We start from the raw sequence: 19097 nt of genomic DNA on the forward strand, positions 1-19097 counted from the left end.
GCTTCCCCTGGTCTCCACTTCAGTTCTTGACAAACTCACATTTCCATTTGGCACAGAGACTACCCCCTATTATCCCTGGGCCCACTCCTGGGCCCTGGTGATTTTCCATTGCTGATACATACCTGCCTGAGCAGACCCTTAGCCAAGCCATAACAGGGATGCTTGCAGCTGCTCTCTGGAGTCCTGCCTCAAACCCCAAACCTCAACTCAAACGTTAAAACTCAAACCTCAGCTTCTGCTTGAAGTTGAGGATGTGACTGTGAATGAAATCTATGTTTTCTAAGGCTTACAAAACTCTTTCTTTCTCTCTGTTTCTCTCTGTCTCTCCTTCTCTCTCACACACACACACACTATTACCAGTAATTTAATTAATATCTAGTGAATTAAGAATTGTTGTTTCAAATAATGACATGTTGTCCTTAATTCCTCTACATCTCATATAATGCTTATGTCTGATTATGACATTTCTTCCTTGAATTTTGTCCTTAAAATGCATTCCCTTTTTGATCAAAACCCCTTGTAAGGATAGACAAGATACTGTTGGCACTAAAAGAAAAGCCAGAGTCTACAATTTTTTAGTCACTTTCAGTCCAATTTTCTTTGCTTGGCCCAAAATCTTAAAGAGGCTATTCAGTCTTTCTGAACTTTTCTTTGATCACCTTTAGAAACCTCATGTAACAAATATTTTATACCTTGATTTTTATTTAAATAAAAAATTTTAAAAATCTAGTGCACCACATGTTTAATACCCATCCTCCCAAACACTGAAATATCTATTTTCTTGTCTTATTCTTCTCTTCATCTAACTCTTCCTACTTACTATAATAATATATATATGTATTCTTTTTTTTTTTTTTTGAGATGGAGTCTCACTCTGTCACCAGGCTGGAGTGCATGACCTTGGCTCACTGTAACCTCCACCTCCCAGGTTCAAGCAATTCTCCTGCCTCAGCCTCCCAAGTATCTGGGACTACAGGCACGCACCACCATGCCCAGCTAATTTTTGTATTTTTAGTAGAGACGGGGTTTCACCATGTTGGCCAGGATGGTCTCAATCTCTTGACCTTGTGATCCACCTACCTCGTCCTCCCAAAGTGCTGGGATTCTATAATTGTTTTAATGTTATAGAGAATCCTGTTTTAAAAGTTTGCCAGTTCAGAGGAACAAGTTTACAATAGTATAGGTAAATCTTAAACGAATCTGCTACTGTAAGTTTTATCGTCTTTTTCTATAACAGTATTTTTTCTTTTTCTTCTTTTTTTTTTTTTGGTATAACAGTTTTTATCTCACAAAAACCTCTCAGTTGTGTGTGTGTGGGTGGGGGTGTCGTCATAAAATAACATGATATAGACAGAACACAGCTGTTTTTATAGATATACTCAAGACAGTGACAACACCCAGTTTCTCAGACAGTGATTTCCCCAAATTATACAAGTCATCAACTGAGTAATCAGAAAAGGAAAGCATACCATTTACAACTGAAGAAAGACAAAATCTGTAATTGAAATCTGTCCTCTCATAGTTTTAGTCAAACAAATTCACAATTACTAATTTTGACAAATGCACATTCCAGGGAGAAGAGATACTGCAGCTAACTCCTGCAATACGAAATTTAACTTGACATTTTAATACAAGGAGACGGATGAGTATGTTGATAAGTGGAGACTCCAAGCCAGAATAAAACATACACCTTGTTCAAAAGAATCAAATCTGGCAGTTTAGGGGATTAGGATTGTATGTGAAGAAACTATACCAAAATCTACAAATGGGAAGGTGGGCTCAGAGTTGAGAGCTCTCAGTAAGAATAAATAGTTCAAGAGAAAAGAAATGTAGTACTTTGGGAGGTAACTTGGGGTAGGAGAACAGCATGTAAGAGAGAGATGGAGAGAGAGGAGAGAGAGAAGACAGAGAGAGAGAGAATAATTTTCAGATATAGACATGAAACAGGATATAGTTAGAATGGGGCATTTAGAGTATCCTGGTGTTTACTGATGTTCTTATAAATTGAATATCTGATAAATATTTCCCATCCCTTGCTGGATATCTTATTACTCGGAAAGCAGGTAAAACTAGAGTAATAGCTGCCATTTGTTAACTACTCAGTTCCAAGCACTATACTAAGCACTTTGTGTGTGTGATCCTATTGAATTATTTCAACCATCATGACAAGTATTATCCTCATTTTGTAAATAAAGAAATCAAAGCCCAGACATTAATTGTACATGTTAAAACAGCTGGGAGGTAGAAGAGAAGAATTTGAACCCAAAGCCCATGTTCATAACCATCCCCCAAAGGTAAAAAAAAAAAGTCGTAAGAAAAAGGTAAGCCTGTTGATTTAAATATTAGAATCAGACTCGCTGCTAGAAATGAGGAAAAGAGAATTGTTTTTATTCAAATACAGAGGAAAAACATATGGTTCCATGAACAAAAACTCTAAAAGCTAATGTAATATAAGATAGACAGAAAGTACCAATGCATATTCACCTGGCCATCTTTTGAAGCTGATTGATTTAAACTGAAATTTAATATGAACAACAACATCTTCACCATGCAAAATGGTTGTGTGATTCTTAACATGGCAGGAGACTTTTCCCACATGATTAGTTTTGAGGTCATTTAGCAGCTGATACGCTTAAATTATTTTGAAGTGAAGGATTAAATTGTTCACTGACACAAATCTAATTTCTGTTGCAAGGAGTTTAATTGTCAATGAGCATGTATTTTTTTTTCTTGAGATGATGCAACAACTGCCACTGTTGAGTTTGCTTAAAGCCACACCAGCAGGAAGGATTTAAGTGCTTTGAGTGCCTAATCTATATTGGTCGAGGGAAAGCATGTTTAAAATGTTAAAAGTGCTTGTACCCCTTCACTCTCCAGCTTGGGATTTTAACAACTAGCCTTAATGCCAACTTCTTAAAGTCTCCATTAAAAAACACACCAAAAGAACCTAACATATTTGGCTAAAACAGGAATTCACTTGATGAAGCTTTGAGCTCTGGCCAGTATGGCCACTTAGCTAACGGACTCCAACTAGTGAGACTAACCTTGCCCCAACCCCAAAACAGTTGACCCACTGTGAGTGGAGCACAGGACTGTCCACTTTCTTATCCACCCCCTATAGCAGCATAAGAAGGGTAAAAGTGAGTTGTTCTGTGTGTCATTAAAACCCTGGAAGTGTCCAGAAGTAGTGGTTGCTGACAATGAGGAGTATATGGACTGAAATGTCTGCTTTTCCTGTGTTTTACTTTAAAATGAAAATACATTCAGAAACTGGACACAAAATTTCTTTTTAAAAAACGTTTTTATTGTTATGGATTCATAATAGGTGTACACAATTACAAGGTACATCTAACATTTCAATACAAGCATACAATGTGTGACAAATCAGTCCAGAAGTAGTGGTTGCTGACAGTGAGGAACATATAGACTTAAATGTTTGTTTTTCCGGTGTGTTTTACTTTAAAATGAAAATACATTCAGAAACTGGACACAAAATTTCTTTTTAAAAAACGTTTTTATTATTAGGGATTCATAATAGTTGTACATAATTATAAGGTACATCTGATATTTCAATACAAGCATACAATGTGTAACAAATCATGGTAATTGGGGTATCCAACACCTCAAGTATTTATCATTTCTTTGTGTTAGAAACATTCCAATCCCACTCTTTTAGTTATTTTGAAATACACATTAAGTTATTAACTATAGTTTCCCTATTGTGCTACCAAACACTAGATTTTATTCCTTCTAATTGTATTTTTGTACCAAATCTGAGGGGGCAGATTTTGTACTCATCTGCCTCCTCCCCACTACCCTTTCCAGGTTATGGTAACCATCATTCTACTTTCTAGCTCCATGAGTTCTTTTTTTTTTTTTTTAAGCTACCACATATTAGTGTGAACATTCACACTAATGTCTTTCTGTGCCTGGTTTATTTCACTTAATGTCTTCCAGTTCTATCCATATGGCAGCAAATGAAAGGACTTTTTTTCCTTTTTTATGGCTGAAAAATATTGTCTTACGTATATGTACCACATTTTCTTTACCCATCTATCCACTGATGGACATTTACGTTGATTCCGTATCTTGACAATTGTGAATCTTGTTGCAGTAAATGTGACAGGGCAGCTACCACTCTGATGTACTGATTTCCTTTTTTGTGTGTGTGTGTGTTTACGCAGGAGTGGGATTGCTGGCTCATATGGTGGCTCTATATTTAGGTTTTTGAGGAATCTCCATACTGTTCTTCACAGCGCTGTACATTCCTACCAACAGTGTACAAGTGTTCCTCTTTCTCCATATCTTTATCAGCATTCATTATTGCCTATCTTTTGGATAAAAGCCATTTCAACTAGGATGAGATTATACTTCATCCCAGTTTTGATTTGCATTTCTCTGATGATTAGTGATGTTAAGCATTTTTTTCATATACCTGTTGGCCATTTGTATGTCTTTTTTGAGAACTACCCATTCAGGTCTTTTGCTCATTTTTTAATTGGATTATTTTCCTATATTGTTTGAGCTCCTTATATATTCTGGCTATTAATCCTGTGATAGATGAGTAGTTTGCAAGTATTTTCTCCCACTTGATGGATTGTCTCTTTACTTTGTTGTTTCCTTTGTTTTGCAGAAGGTTCTTAACTTGGCATGATACCATTTGCCAATTTTTGCTTTGCAGAAGTTTCTTAACTTGGCATGATACCATTTGCCAATTTTTGCTTTGCTTGCCTATGCTTTTAAGGTCTAACTGAGAAATATTTGGTTCTGAAGCATTTCCCTAACGTTTTCTTCTAGTAGTTTCAAATCTTAGATTCCAGTCTTTAAGCCATTTTGTTTTTTTTTCATACGGCAAAAGATAGTGATCTAGTTTCATTCTTCTGCACATAATTATCTAGTTTTTCCAGAACCATTTTTGGAAGAGACCGTCCTTTTCCCAATGTATGGTCTTGGCAGCTTTGTCAGAACTTAGTCGACTGTATATGTATCGATTTATTTATAGGTCCTCTATTCTGTTCCATTAGTCTATGTATCTGTTTTTATGCCAGCACCATGCTGTTTTGTTTACTATAACTTTGTAGTATAATTTGAAGTCAGGTAATGTGATGCCTTCAGCTTTATTCTTTTGCTTAGGATTGCTTTGGCTATTCTGGGTCTTATTCTGGTTCCATATAAATTTTAGGATTTTTTTCCTCTTTCTGCAAAGAATGTCGTTGATATTTTGATAGGGATTACATTGAATCTGTAGATTGCTCTGGGTAGTATGGAAATTGTAACAATATTGATTTTTCCAATCCATGAACATTGAATATATTTCCATTTTTTGTGTGTCCTCTTCAATTTCTTTCATCACTGAAAAGAGCTCTACAATAAAAACAAAAGTAAATTTCTTACAAGTAAGTCTTTTAAGATAAGAAATTTTAAGATTCCTCCCAAGCTACACTGAAAATTTCCAAAGAGCAGGTATTATCTCTGTTATATTAATCACTATATCCAGAGCCCAAAGCATAGCAAACAGAAGACCCTCTTTATATAATACAGGTCGACGGAATAAATGAACCTCTATATTTTACGGAGTTAGTTTGAGGTTTTTACGTTACCTCATCCCTATAGAGCCATAAAATGAATTTTTTGGTGGGGGCACACAAAATTGCACCACGACAGCTTTTCTCTTTAAAACAAGCACAAGAATAAAGCTAAACGCAAATATTCGCCGCACTGGAAAGCACTCCGCGTACGCTATACCGCACTATTGGCTAACACCGCAACTCTCAAAGACCCTGTCGCAAGAGAATCACCTTTGCGCTTGCTCAGTTGCGGACTCTACAAACAGAGGGCGGGGTCCAAAGAAAAGGAAATAGTCATTGCGCCTGCGCCGCTCCTTCTGGGGCTTAGGCTGGTTGCGCAGGCGCACAGGTACCATTTTGACCGTAAACATCCTGCCGATTTGAACCGAGGATTTGGGCGGCAGGAAGAGCCGCGGCGTAACGGCAGCCATCTTGTTTGTTTGAGTGAATCGGAAAGGAGGCGCCGGCTGTGGCGGCGGCGGGAGCTGCTCCGAAGCTACACCTCGCTAGGGCTCCCCCCTTTCCCCGCCCCCTCCCCCGACCCTTTTCCCCTCCCTGGGCCACCCAGCCCGCCCAACTCCCAGCGGAGAGCAAGGTAAGAGACTCGGCCGACCCCTTCTTTTCCTCCAGCTCCCTCCCCCCACCCTTTCCCCGCCGCGCTGCCGTCGGGGAGCCGGACTCCTGGGGGCGGGAAGGCGAGGGAGAAGGCGGCCCTCGCCGCGCCCCCGCTAGCTGCCACCCTCCCGGCGCCCAAGCGGCGGCGCCACCCGCCCAGCCCCCTTCTCCCCGGGCCCGCCCTCGGCCCGGACCCATGCAGCTTGGGCCCGCATCATCGCTTGTTCGGTAACAAATGGTTCTGATCCATTATGAGATCTACAAAGGCTGTTACTCTGCGGGTCCATCTCACGTCCCCCAGGAAGCCGGGGAAACCCTGGGCTGCGGAGGGAGGGGAGGAGGTTTGAACGAGCCCGCTCTGGGGACCGGGCCGCCTACTCCGCGGGTAAAAATGGCTGTCTGGGAGGAGGCGGTGGCGGGCCCGGCGCCCGCGGTGCCAGCCCCGGGAGCAGCAACCTTCAGCCAAACTCGGGTGCGGGGCTCAAGAACGTGCGGACCTGGTGGGGCGGGCGGGGGGGGTGAGGTCGGTGGGTGCCCCTCAGCCAGTGACTGCTGCTGCCCTCCTTTTTTAAAAAGATAATTTTTATGTTGGGAATGCTAAATATTGCCCCGACCCGTGGAGAAAGCGACGGAGGGAAGTTGCTTCTTATTCCAAGGATATTTGGATAATTGGTTTTCCCTTCAACTTTTCCAATCATTCTTTAAAGTGATTAAGGATATCGGGTGTTGTAGAGACTCTCTGGGGAAGTGTGTGTTTCTGATAAATGCTTGATGCCCTTTTCGTCGCTGAAAAAGGCTTTTTGCGAATGATCCGCTCTGATAGTGTGGGGTGACACTGTCGGGTTGTGCTGCCAGACTTAGCGGCCTTCTTCAAATTTGTAAGAGGGAAACGTTGGGGGATTTACTTGGTCACTCTGATTTGTCAGTGTCTTCAGCGTGAAAAAAAAAAAGCGTTTGTGTGAAGGGTTTCTGGGAAAGGCTTGTTTATCGGCTTCTTTTTCCAAGGGAAAGTTAATCTTTGCTGTCATACTGGTTAGAAGAGTAATTGGTTTTCAGGCAAAAATTTCTATTTTCTTAAATTGGGTGTAAATGCCAGCGGGCTGTGCGAGTCTGTAGGATTTTGGAGACAGGCAGGAGAAGGTTTCTGAAATCGTGAAGTCATTAAATACCTTTGTTAATGTCGGAGGCAACCAATTATTTTTGGAAGGGCGTTGATGAGGACATACGCCGTATCTAATCTTCAAATAAGTTAACAGTTTGTGTAGTTCAGGTGACAGCAGTGCATAACTAATAGATATAGTGCTTTTTATACACAAGTCGGGATTACAAAAGAGAATTTCTGGTGAATTATTATTTTGTGAAACATACAAATTCTGAGAAACTCTGTCTTTTACGTTTGGTACAGAATGGAAATTTTCTAATTCTTGAGGAATAAAAGTTGTGCTTTTAGTTTAAATGTCATACCAGAGTTGTTAGGCATGATTATACTAGCTGCTTAATGTTTTGCTGCAAGATTGTCTTCAGAGTTACTCTTTGCATCAGCGGTGGCACTATGTTAGGTGTGCCCATGTATTTAATTTTCATGATCTTTTTTGGTGAGTATTATCCCACTTTTTAGTTGAGAAATAACTTATTCACCGTTACAGAACAACTAAGCAAAGAGGGAGCTGAATTTGAACCTACGGCTGTCTGATTTGTAAAACCTTTAGTCAAAGGATGTTAGAACCAAAATGGAGTTCTAGTGTGCAGGGTTAGAAATACCTTCTGAGATCCTTCCCACCACTCCCCTGCAGAGGTAGCTCCATTCTGATCTGAGTTAGGTATTGATGTTTTCAAAGATTAGGTAAATCACCAGATTTCATCCTTTCAGGTTTTTATAGTAGGGAAACTGAACTGCATAAAGGTTAGGCAGCTTAACCTGCTAGTTAATGACAATAGCAGGATTATGTCTTTACTTCTGAAATAGTTTTTACTTTGAATAGGTGGTGTACATGTATGTCCCGAATTAAAATATATGTGTGTGCACATATATATGTGTGTGTGTGTATATATATATGTATCAAACAGTACAAAAAGGTAGGCCTCGCTTGCCCAGCATACCTACTTTCCAGAGGTAACCAGTATCACCAGTTTCGTGTGTACATCACAGATATTTTAAGCTTATTCAAGAACTCGTAAATATATAGAGAAAGAGCATTCTTTTTTAAAACTCCAACTTTTCTGCACTTAACCTGGAGATTTTCCATGTTAGCCCAAGTGTTGTATTCTTGTTTAAAGCTGTACTGTACAATCGTCCCTTGATATTAAAGGGGAATTGGTTCCAGGACCAAAACCACGAATGCCCAAGTCCCTTATATGAAATAGTGTAGTATTTGCGTATAACCTACTCCTATCCCATATACTTCAAATCATGTCTACTTATAATATTACAATGTAAATGCTATGTTAATAGTTAATATAGGCCGGGCGCGGTGGCTCGAGCCTGTAATCCCAGCGCTTTGGGAGGCCGAGACGGGCGGATCACGAGGTCAGGAGATCGAGACCATTCTGGCTAACAGGACGAAACCCCGTCTCTACTAAAAAATACAAAAAACTAGCCGGGCGAGGTGGCGGGCGCCTGTAGTCCCAGCTACTCGGGAGACTGAGGCAGGAGAATGGCGTAAACCCGGGAGGTGGAGCTTGCAGTGAGCCGAGATCGCGCCACTGCACTCTAGCCCGGGCGACAGAGCGAGACTCCGTCTCAAAAAAAAAAAAAAAAAAAAAGTTAATATAGTTGTTATAGTTTTTTATTTGCATTATTTTTTGTCTCCTCCCCCCCGCCAACAATTTTTGATCCTGGGTTGGTTTAGTCCATGGATGCAGAAGCCATGGATAAGGAGGACGGACTGTGTTCCGTTGTTTGGGTATATTAATTTTTCATGTCATTTATTGATGGCCAAGTAGGTTATTTCGAATGTTCTATTCTGCTCTGGCAAGGCAGCATAGTGTTGTACTTAGAAGTGTGGATTTGGACGTTCAAGTTCCACTTCCATTAAATACTAGTGACATTTACTTATCTTCATCTGTTTTCTCCATTTGTAAAATGGGCCAGTATTTACTTCTGTAGGACAGTCATGAAGAGGTTGGATACATAAAACACGTAGTGCTTTAGTAAGTTTTTTGGGGGTTTTTTGGTGTTTGGATTTTTGGTTTTGTCTTTAGTAATATACATCTCCAAGTATATCTTTTGTATTGGTTACTGAAAGTGCAATTTTTGGCTAGAAAGTGTAAGTGAAATTTTTATAAAATGTTGTCATACTGTCCTTCAGAGAGGACAGTACCAATTTACACAACCACCGTCCTGCCATGCTTTCTAATGAGTGAAATTTTGGTAATGACATACTATCCTAGAAGCATGAGCCTCAGTTTGACTGATTCTTTGAAACAGTCTTAAATTGCCATTTTTTGCATTCTTGAATATGTTCTAAAATAGCAGTCTTTCTGCTGTTTCACATCAGACTTTAATTTTTTAGGATCAATTGAAAAAAAATGCTTGCCGCTTTAGAAAAAAATGATTCTCAAATCATGAAATGCTAAGTTGTGCTCTGGTATCAAATGCAGATTTTCTGCACAGGGTTTTCATAAAGGATTTAGCAGAATATAGAATCTTCAAAACCTGAAGAGATTAATCGACTTTTTAAAAGATTGGATAAAGTTTGGTATTATCAAGGAAAAAAAAATTGGCTTAAAAGGCAACACTTTCTCCTTATTCAGATACACACCAGGAGTCGATCCACCACTGCTCCTTTGGCTTCCTTTAGCTATTAGAGTGATTTCCTCTTGCTAATGGTTTCCCACATTAATTTTAGCATCGCTCTGCCTTCCTTAGCCCCATCCTATGCCAAACAGACATCTATTTAGGAATCTCTGCCTCTGCATAGCTGGGATATTTTAGGCACGGTGCTCTGACCAGCAGCTGAAGTGCTGGCCATGAGCTACTGACACCTGTTGAAAAATGCCAGTAGTTTTAATTTGTAAACCGTCTAAAATTTTTTACATATGTCAATTATGAGATCACTTGGTGGATCTTATATACTTATTCATTAAGCACATATTTAGTAATTGTCGTGCGACAGATAGTATTCCAGAAGCTTAGTATTAGGGAGTTTTTTTGTTTAGGATACAGTTGCTTGCTTCTGTAGTGGAACTTGGGGCTTGTCCTGTACAACAGCGATTATATTTCTCAGAAAACGCTGCCCTGTTGGATTTCTATGAAGTTCTCTAGATTTTATAACACAGTAGGAGCAGCTTAAGTTTTGTTAGAACATTTTAAGACTTGAAGTAAGCACTGATTTGAAACATAGGAGGCTCTCTTCCAGTATGGGAAGCGTGTTTTAATCTGTAAAATACTAAATGGCAAATAAAGCACCTTTTAGGTGTTATTAGTTAATGCTCGCACATTAAGAATATTTTGTCTGAGTTCTTAGTATAGAACATAGTATTTCTTCATTCTTTTCTTTTTTTTTTTTTTCAATAAAAACAGAGTCTTGCTATATTGACCAGGGTGGTCTGGCACTCCTGCCCACAAGCAATCCTCTTACCTTGGCCTCCCAAAGTGCTAGGATGACAGGTGGGAGCCACCACACCTAGCCAGTTTCTTCCTTCCTTAACTCCAAATTTAGGAGGAAGAGTTTATAACATTAGACAGTTGACAAAGCCTGTTTGTTTCTCTTTTGAGAGAAAATTTTTTTTGGTATGAATTGATAATCCTTTGGGAACATTAGATTAAGAGAATGAGAATTTCAAGGCTCTTTACTGTTAAGTGATGGAAATGGAGATGAAGCAAACCTGACTGCATTAGTGTTGCACCACAGCCCCTCACCCTCCCAAATATTTTTGACATGTAAGAAATCTGTTGCCTGTGATATGCTTAACTAAAATATATTTTCTCTACATCATTGGAAAGAATTGGCACATTTTTAATTGAAGTACAGTAAGCAAAATTCTCATTTTAAGATTTACAGACTCTGAAAACGTGAAAAACAGTTACTCGGTGTCTTTTAGAAAAAAGCTAATTCACCATCCTGGCTAACACGGTGAAACCCCGTCTCTACTAAAAAATACAAAAAAAAAAAAAAACTAGCTGGGCGAGGTGGCGGGCGCCTGTAGTCCCAGCTACTCGGGAGGCTGAGGCAGGAGAATGGCGTAAACCCGGGAGGCGGAGCTTGCAGTGAGCTGAGATCCGGCCACTGCACTCCAGCCTGGGCGACAGAGCGAGACTCCGTCTAATTCAAAAGAGATTTTAGTCCCACCGGTGGTGTAAGAGATCCAGCTTCTCAGTCTTTGCCAGCATTTGATGTTGCCGCTATTTTTTAATTTAGCTCTTATATTAAGTGTGTGGTGATAACATTTTTGGCCTTAATTGGTATTTCTCAAATGCCTAGGATAAGTGAACGTCTCATGTTCTTATTTGTCATCAGTAAACTTTTTCTGTGAAATTTCTCTTCTTTGGCTCACTTTTTTTTTGTTTTTAGACAGTCTTGCTGTGTCACCCAGGCTGGAATGCAGTGTCGCTTTCTCAGCTCACTGCAACCTCAGCAGCCTGAGTTCAAGCAATTCTCCTGCTTCAGCCACCGGAGTAGCTGGGATTATGGGTGCATGCCACCACACGTGGCTAATTTCTGTGTTTTTTAGTAGAGACGGGGTTTTGCCAGATTAGATTGCCCTGACTGGTCTTGAACTCCTGGCCTCAAGTGATCTACCTGTCTTGGCCTGCCAAAGTGCTGGGATTACAGGCATGAGCCAGCATGCCTGGCCACTTTGCTTACTTTCTAATTGGATTTTTTTTTCTTTTTACCCCTGAAGTTTTGAGAATTCTTTACATATTCTGTATCTGAGTTCTAGTCAGATGTGTGGTTTGCAAATATTTTCCCTAGTCTATAGTTTGTCTTTGCATTTCTCTCGTAGAGCAGAAGTGTAATGTGATAAAGGCGAGTTTATTGAGCAAGAACTTTTCTTTCATGGGTTGTGTTTTTGGTGTTGTGTCAAAATTTTTACCAAGCTTTAGATACTGAAGGTTCCCCCTGCCATTTTTTAAAAGTTTTGTCTGTTTTGAATTTTTATATAATGTGTGAGATTTAGGTGGAGGGTTTTTGTCTTGCCGTTTTTGTTGTGTTGGGGGTACGTGCGTGTGTGTGCGTGCGTGCGTACATGAGTGCATGTTTTCTGGCCTTCAGATCGTATTTAATCACTCCAGCACTGTTTGTTGAAAAATCTATCATTTCTCCATTAGATAGCTTTTGCATCTTCGTAAAAAAAAAAAAAAAAAAGTCACTTGAACTTAGTTGTGCGGGCTATTTCTGGGTTCTCAGTTCTGTTCCATTGACTATGTGTTTCCTCTGCCAATACCAATCTTGAGTATTATAGCTATGCAGTAAGTCTTGAAATCAAATAGACTAATTTTTCTCACTTTTTAAAAAAATAGTTTTAGTTTTTTTAGTTTATTTTCTTTTCCATATAAATTTGATGATCTTGTCTATAAATGTAAAAAAACTCACTTATTTTGATAACTGTATTAAAATTTCTTTAAAAACTAAACAAACACAATACTTGTCAGCAGTCACACTTCGGGACAGTTGTCCTAGAGAAATGAAAACTTAACGTTCACCAAAAATATGTACATGAATATTTATAGCAGCTTTATTTGTAATAGCCAAAAACTGGGAAACAACTAAATGTCCTTCAGTAGGTGAATGTCCAAGCATATGGTGGTATATGCATCTCATGAAATGCTGTCCAACAGTTAAAGGGAATATACTATTGATAAATATAATAGCTTGGATCACAGAAGCATTGTGCTAGATCCAAAAAGCCATTTCAAAAGTATATGATTCATTTATATAACTTTCTCAAAACAACAAAATTAAGTCCAGTGTGGTGACTTATACCTGTAGTTCCAACTACTTGAGAGGCTAAGGCAGGAGGATTGCTTGAGCCTAGGAGTTCAAGGCTGCAGTGAGCTATGATCACATCACTGCACTCCATCCTGGCAGACAAAATGTGACCCCATATCTTAAAAGAAAAATAGTGACAAAAAGAAACATAGAATTAGAAATTAGAAACGGTGCTTGTCAAGACTTAGGAATGGCAGGAAGAGAGGGATGAATGTGAAGAGTTTTATAGTGATGGAATAACTATGTATCTTTTTGCAGTGGTGATTATACAAATCTGCACGTGATAAACTGTTATAAAAGTCTGTAGACATATTGAACCAATGTCAGTGCCCTGGTTTTGATACTATATTGTGGTTATTTAAGATGTCACCATTAGGAGAAACTAGGTAAAGTACACGGGGCCTACTATCTGTATAACTACCTGTGACTATTTCAAATTAAAATTTTAAAGTACTTTTTATGTATTGTACATGGACTTGATTTTTGTTTCTGTAAAGCAAGGCATATCTCGTTTTCTAGTTGTGGACATTTTAGAAAAAAAATTAAAACAATAGATTTGTTTTAAATCTGGAAATTCATGCAGCTGATATACTCTTCTGAACTGGGCTTTTCAGGCTGCCTTTCTTAATACATTAGAGTGCTAAAGGAAAGTAAAATGTCAGTAACATATTTGTGATTCCAAGACTTTCAGTCATAAGATAAATCTTCTGCTGTACCATTGTCCCTGATTTCAGATTTAAATTATAAGTAGACAAATGCTTCGTAAGTTCTTGAGTTAAGAAAACTATATATATAATTCTTTACCTTTTTTGAACCTCGATTTTTCTAAACTACCCACCTGTAAAATGGGGCCAGCCCACCTGCTTAGCTTTGCTTGGTGGAATGTGAAATGCTTAGTACAGTACTTTTTGTGTAGTAGCAATTTTAGAGATAATTTATCCCAGAATCATGATTTTTAATGGGATTCTAAAAATAGAAATTTCCACAGATTGATACCTGTATCTGAGTATCTTTCTTCATAGATTTTCTTTTCTTGCTATGAAAAATATATTCTCTAACTTCTGGCCAGTAAACAGACTATTTCTACTGTCAGTCATGATAGAAATGAAACAAGGCATGAAAGCAATTTGACTCTTGGCCCTTTTACTTTCAGCTCTTAGTATTTTGGGGTCTATTTTTTTTTCTTCTCTCAAAATTAAAACAGTAGATTTGTTTTAAATCTGTTGTTTTTAAAATACATATTAAACATTTACTCAAGCCTTTTATGGTTTTTATATTAGTGAAGAAAAATTTTAGATTTCTTATGTCTTAATAAGTATTTCAATTGTCAGATGATATTTACATTAACTGTTTTTCCCCTTAGGTTTTCTTCTATTTTCATAGCCAACCAGAACAATGTTCTACGCACATTTTGTTCTCAGTAAAAGAGGGCCGCTGGCCAAAATTTGGCTAGCGGCCCATTGGGATAAGAAGCTAACCAAAGCCCATGTGTTTGAGTGTAATTTAGAGAGCAGCGTGGAGAGTATCATCTCACCAAAGGTATGTTTGATGTTGACATTTTTATTCACTTTGTTGATTTTTTATTGATATGTGAAAATAGAACTTCTAAAACAGTTTTTTAGGTAGGTGCATTGGAGGGCAAGGAAAATCTTTTGAAGTTTTTATTATGTGAAGTCCTTATCACCTCTAGATAAATTTGATATGATTACGGTATGATTCTCTTTTTCTTTAAAAAAATCTCTATATGCACTGATATTTTGATTTGCCTATTTTTAATGGCAAATAAGCATCAGTCGGGGCAGTGCCCAAATATTGTTTACTGATCTGTTCCTTAGAGGAGCTTTTATTTGAGACCCTGTATCAAAAAAAAAAAAAAAGAGGTAGAAGTGCTGTAAATGCATATTACTTAGTAAAATAAGCCAATCTAAAAAGGCTGTATATTATGTGATTGCAGCTGTAGGACATTCTGGAAAAGCCAAAACTATACAAATGAGACAGTAAAAAGATGGGAGGTTGGGGAGAGAATGGAGGGTTGAGTAGGCAGAGCACAGACAATTATTTTTAGAGCAGTAAAACTGTTTTACTTGATATTATAATAGTTAACAAATGTCATTTACATTTGTCCAAACTCGTAGAATGTATAACACTAAGCGTGAACCCTGTTGTGAACTACGGACTTTTGGTAATGATGTGTTATAAGTTTATCAATTTTAATAAATGCAACACTGATGAGGGGTGTCAATTGTGGGTAAGATTATCTGTGTGTGAGGAAGGGAGTGTTTATGAGAAATCTGTGCCTTTTCCTAGGTTTTGCTCTATTTCCTAGATGCAGCCTTCTAACAATTGTTATGTTAGTTTTTATGTATATACACAGAGAAAACTTGTGTACATGTACACAGGAAAGCCTAGAAGGCATATCAAAAGATTATTACAGATTTCCTAGGTGGTAGGATTACAGGTTGTTTTGTTTTCTTTTTAAAGACTAGCCATTTAGTAAACATTTCTTGTTAAATGTTTGTTCACACCCTTAAGTGTTTCTTAAGATTTATTTTTAGCATTATAATTGATAGGCCAAGTGATGTACATGTTTTTGAGATTTCTGATACATACTAACAGTTTGTTCTGGTGAGATTGTACCAGTTTGCAGTGCTGGTCAAATTGTATGAGAACATTGGTATTTTCCATTTTTTTAAAATAGGTATGCTTACTGGGATAAGTTAATGGAAAAGGTAGAAATCGTACTCTTTTCTGGAAAGTATACGTGTGGCTAATCTTTAACATCCGTAAGCAAGTATCGAGTGTTCAGCTTAAAAGGATAACAGATTTTTTCATGATATGTACTGAGTACTTTGTGCCCCTTTAGGGTGGGGGACACTACAAAAGAGTATGAGACAATCTGATAATGAACATACACACGAACAGCCACAAAGGAAAGCAGACAGTTCAAGAATAATGTAAAAGATTGTAATGTGTTTATGAGAGAAAGTGATTTCTCTTACTTTGAATTTTTTAAACCATTTCTGATTGAGCTTTTATCTATTTGGTAACAAGATGTAAAGATATTTCCACAGAGTGAACTGGCCTGAAATTTCTAATGTTTGCTTTGGTGTGCAGTTCGTGTTATGAAAATGTTGGTTTAGTTGTTTAGCATGAGTGTCACATGTGCACATTTGCAGCTGCAAGCTTGCATACTCTTTTTCTCTTCTCTCTTCCACTCCCCCATTGGAAGAGCCACTGGCCCCCTTTGCAGAGCCTTCCCAGAATATGTAGCCTGAAATCTTTATTATATTTATGTTTACACTTTAACACACACTGGCTGAAAAACATATGTCATACCTCATTTTACCTACTGCTAGGCTAAACTCTGAACCAAACTAATCCAGAAAGAAAGCTTTTGCCCAAACACCACTTTTTGAAAGTTGCTAGTGCTAGATAAGATAATAGTTAGCAGAGGTTTTTTTCCCTCCTCCGTTCTTAGGTGAAGGTTCAGTCAATATTAATTTTAAATTTTATAGCACCACATAACAGATTCTGTTTTTCCATTAGGAGCAACATTTTGATTTGAATTTTTTTTTAAATTAGGGATTCATCATCTGATACATTCTGAATCTGATTACAAATTTGGTATAATTTCAGATGTCTAAAAATGTATGGCCATAGACATCATCCTTTATGCTGTAAGTCACATAAAATGCTCATAAATACAGAACCTGAGTGTCATAAGCAGGGTCCTAGAGTGCTATAGAGAATACACATGAAATTTAAAATACAATATTTTCTTTTACAAATAACAATAAACTAAGCATAACTGAAACATTAAGCAAATGTTTAAAAGCTTTTTTTCTTACCTTAGAACTTGTTGCTTTTTATGGCATGGTTTGGGTAAGTATCTGGGGATGTTTGAGTTCATATTGCCTTGTTCTTTCAGTAAATTTTCCTTACGGCTAGAGTAATTTTGAATACTTGTGTTTAGATGGAGTCTTGTCTCATTATTTTATCAGCTACTGCTTTTCCACCTACTGTATCCCATATTAATGTTGATCAAGATCTGCCTTGAAAAAAGGTTGGGAGTATATTTTCTGGTGAAAGGCTATGGCTGCTATTGTTCTTTATCAATTAGTATGCTTTCCAAACTTTGTTTTTAAATCAGTATGCTTTCCAATTAATGGAAACTTAGTAAAAAGTAACTTAAACAATAAGGGAAATAACAGACTTAATTAACTAAAATTTTGGAAACAGGGAGATCTGAGATTGGTTCAGCAGCTTGATTATGTCATCCAAGGATTCTCCATCCTTAGAGTGTTGGCTTCTTGTCCTCATACTTTAGCATTGTGGTTTACAGGGTGACTGCATGAAGCACCAAGCAAGCCCTACCTATTCACAAAGCAGGAAAGAGGGAAGGGAGGGAGACATTCTTTTTGGGGGAAAATCTTTCTCGGAAACTCTCTGGCATACTTCACCTATTACTCAATTGACTGTTTCATGCCCACTCATGAACAGGTATTAGTAGAGAGGAATGAGACATCTGTCAATGTAGGGGACATTTGCTTCTCAAACAAAATCAGAATTGACTTAGCCAGCAAGAAACAATGGCTCTGGTCTGGCAACCAAAAGTGTTACGTGCTCCTTAATGTGCTAATGACAACAATTCATGGAATGGTTTAGTGCTTGCTTCCTAGCTTCCTTCATATTTGTGTTAATTCATGAATTACCACTCACTGTGTCTTTTCAGGATATTCAGTTTTCAGGGAATTTATAGATAAGGACAGTGAGAAATGTACGTGATTATAAGGCAACTTTAAAGGAAAAAGATAAAAAAAATAAAGACTATAAATAGCATGAAATGCAGGTTTTGAAATATGATTAATGTTTTATTCATAGGTGAAAATGGCATTACGGACATCAGGACATCTCTTACTGGGAGTAGTTCGAATCTATCACAGGAAAGCCAAATACCTTCTTGCAGACTGTAATGAAGCATTCATTAAGATAAAGATGGCTTTTCGGCCAGGTATTGTTGAACTTGTTTTTTTTTATTTTTTTTTACTTTGGAGTTTCTCTTGTTTTTTTGTGTTACTTAGCTAAATGCATATTCTAAATCTACTTGCTTTATTATAATTGCAATACAAGGAACCCTTCAAAGATAGTGCAAGGCTTGGGGAGGCAGTGCTTCAAGGGAGGAAACCTACTTGCATCTCTTCTCCCTGTGAGGTAATGGAGCTCACCCCCTTTTTTGTTCTTCCTTTGGAGCTGCCTTTTTAATACTTTTTTCAGCAGCTTACATGACTGAGTCATCAAGAGGTTGAAATGTTGAAAACTAATTGTTATGTAATGATTTTTTAAAATATAGCTCAGAAAAGACAATTTTAGGATTTTAAACTTTTTTTCTAAGTAAATATTCTTTGTAGTTTTTTGTTGTTTTGTTTTAGGTATTGATCGGTTATAAAACTGGAGTCTGCCAACCACGCCACCATCTAAGTAGATAATTAATATTTAAATTCACATATCTTTCTATAATTTTTAAAAAGCATTGATGAAATTTTTATTCTAATGAAAATAATGTGTATAGTAGAAACACCTTAAACAGTTTCTACTGAGGATACATTCTAGTACTTCAGTTTATGTCAATATTTGAACAGTAAGATGTTTGAGATGTAAGATTTTATTTAAAAGTAAAATATTTAGGAAAAGACTACAATACCTAATATGTGACCAATAAGCACATTTTATCTAAATAACATGCTTTTTGTCTTTCAAAGTAAGGCATATTTATTATAGACAACTTGAAAAATATAGGAAAAATATAAAGAAAATTAAAATTGTGTAATTCTTTCTCTATAATAACCAGCTCCTTTTAACATTTAAGGTACTCTTTTGCAGTCATTCTTTTTCCGCCCTCATAAATATCATGTTTAATTAGGAAACTATTACTGGTTATTTGTTGATATGTCTGTTTAAACATTTATGAGCTTAATGCATAATT

At 37.6% G+C, this 19097-nt stretch overlaps 1 protein-coding gene across 1 annotated transcript in view; it reads left to right on the forward strand.

Annotated features, from left to right (window-relative positions):
* Window positions 1-5902: 5902 nt before the first annotated feature.
* Window positions 5903-19097, forward strand: part of RAD21 (RAD21 homolog (S. pombe)) — a 29794-nt gene continuing 16599 nt past the window's right edge. The window contains exons 1-3 of the mRNA XM_011941089.1: window positions 5903-6162; window positions 14478-14653; window positions 17996-18125. Coding sequence (XP_011796479.1) covers window positions 14510-14653; window positions 17996-18125 — 274 coding nt within the window. The 5' untranslated portion in view covers window positions 5903-6162; window positions 14478-14509. The remainder of the gene's footprint in view (window positions 6163-14477; window positions 14654-17995; window positions 18126-19097) is intronic.

Source organism: Colobus angolensis, unplaced genomic scaffold, assembly GCF_000951035.1.
Source record: "Colobus angolensis palliatus isolate OR3802 unplaced genomic scaffold, Cang.pa_1.0 Scaffold198, whole genome shotgun sequence".
Taxonomy (NCBI): Eukaryota; Metazoa; Chordata; class Mammalia; order Primates; family Cercopithecidae; genus Colobus; species Colobus angolensis.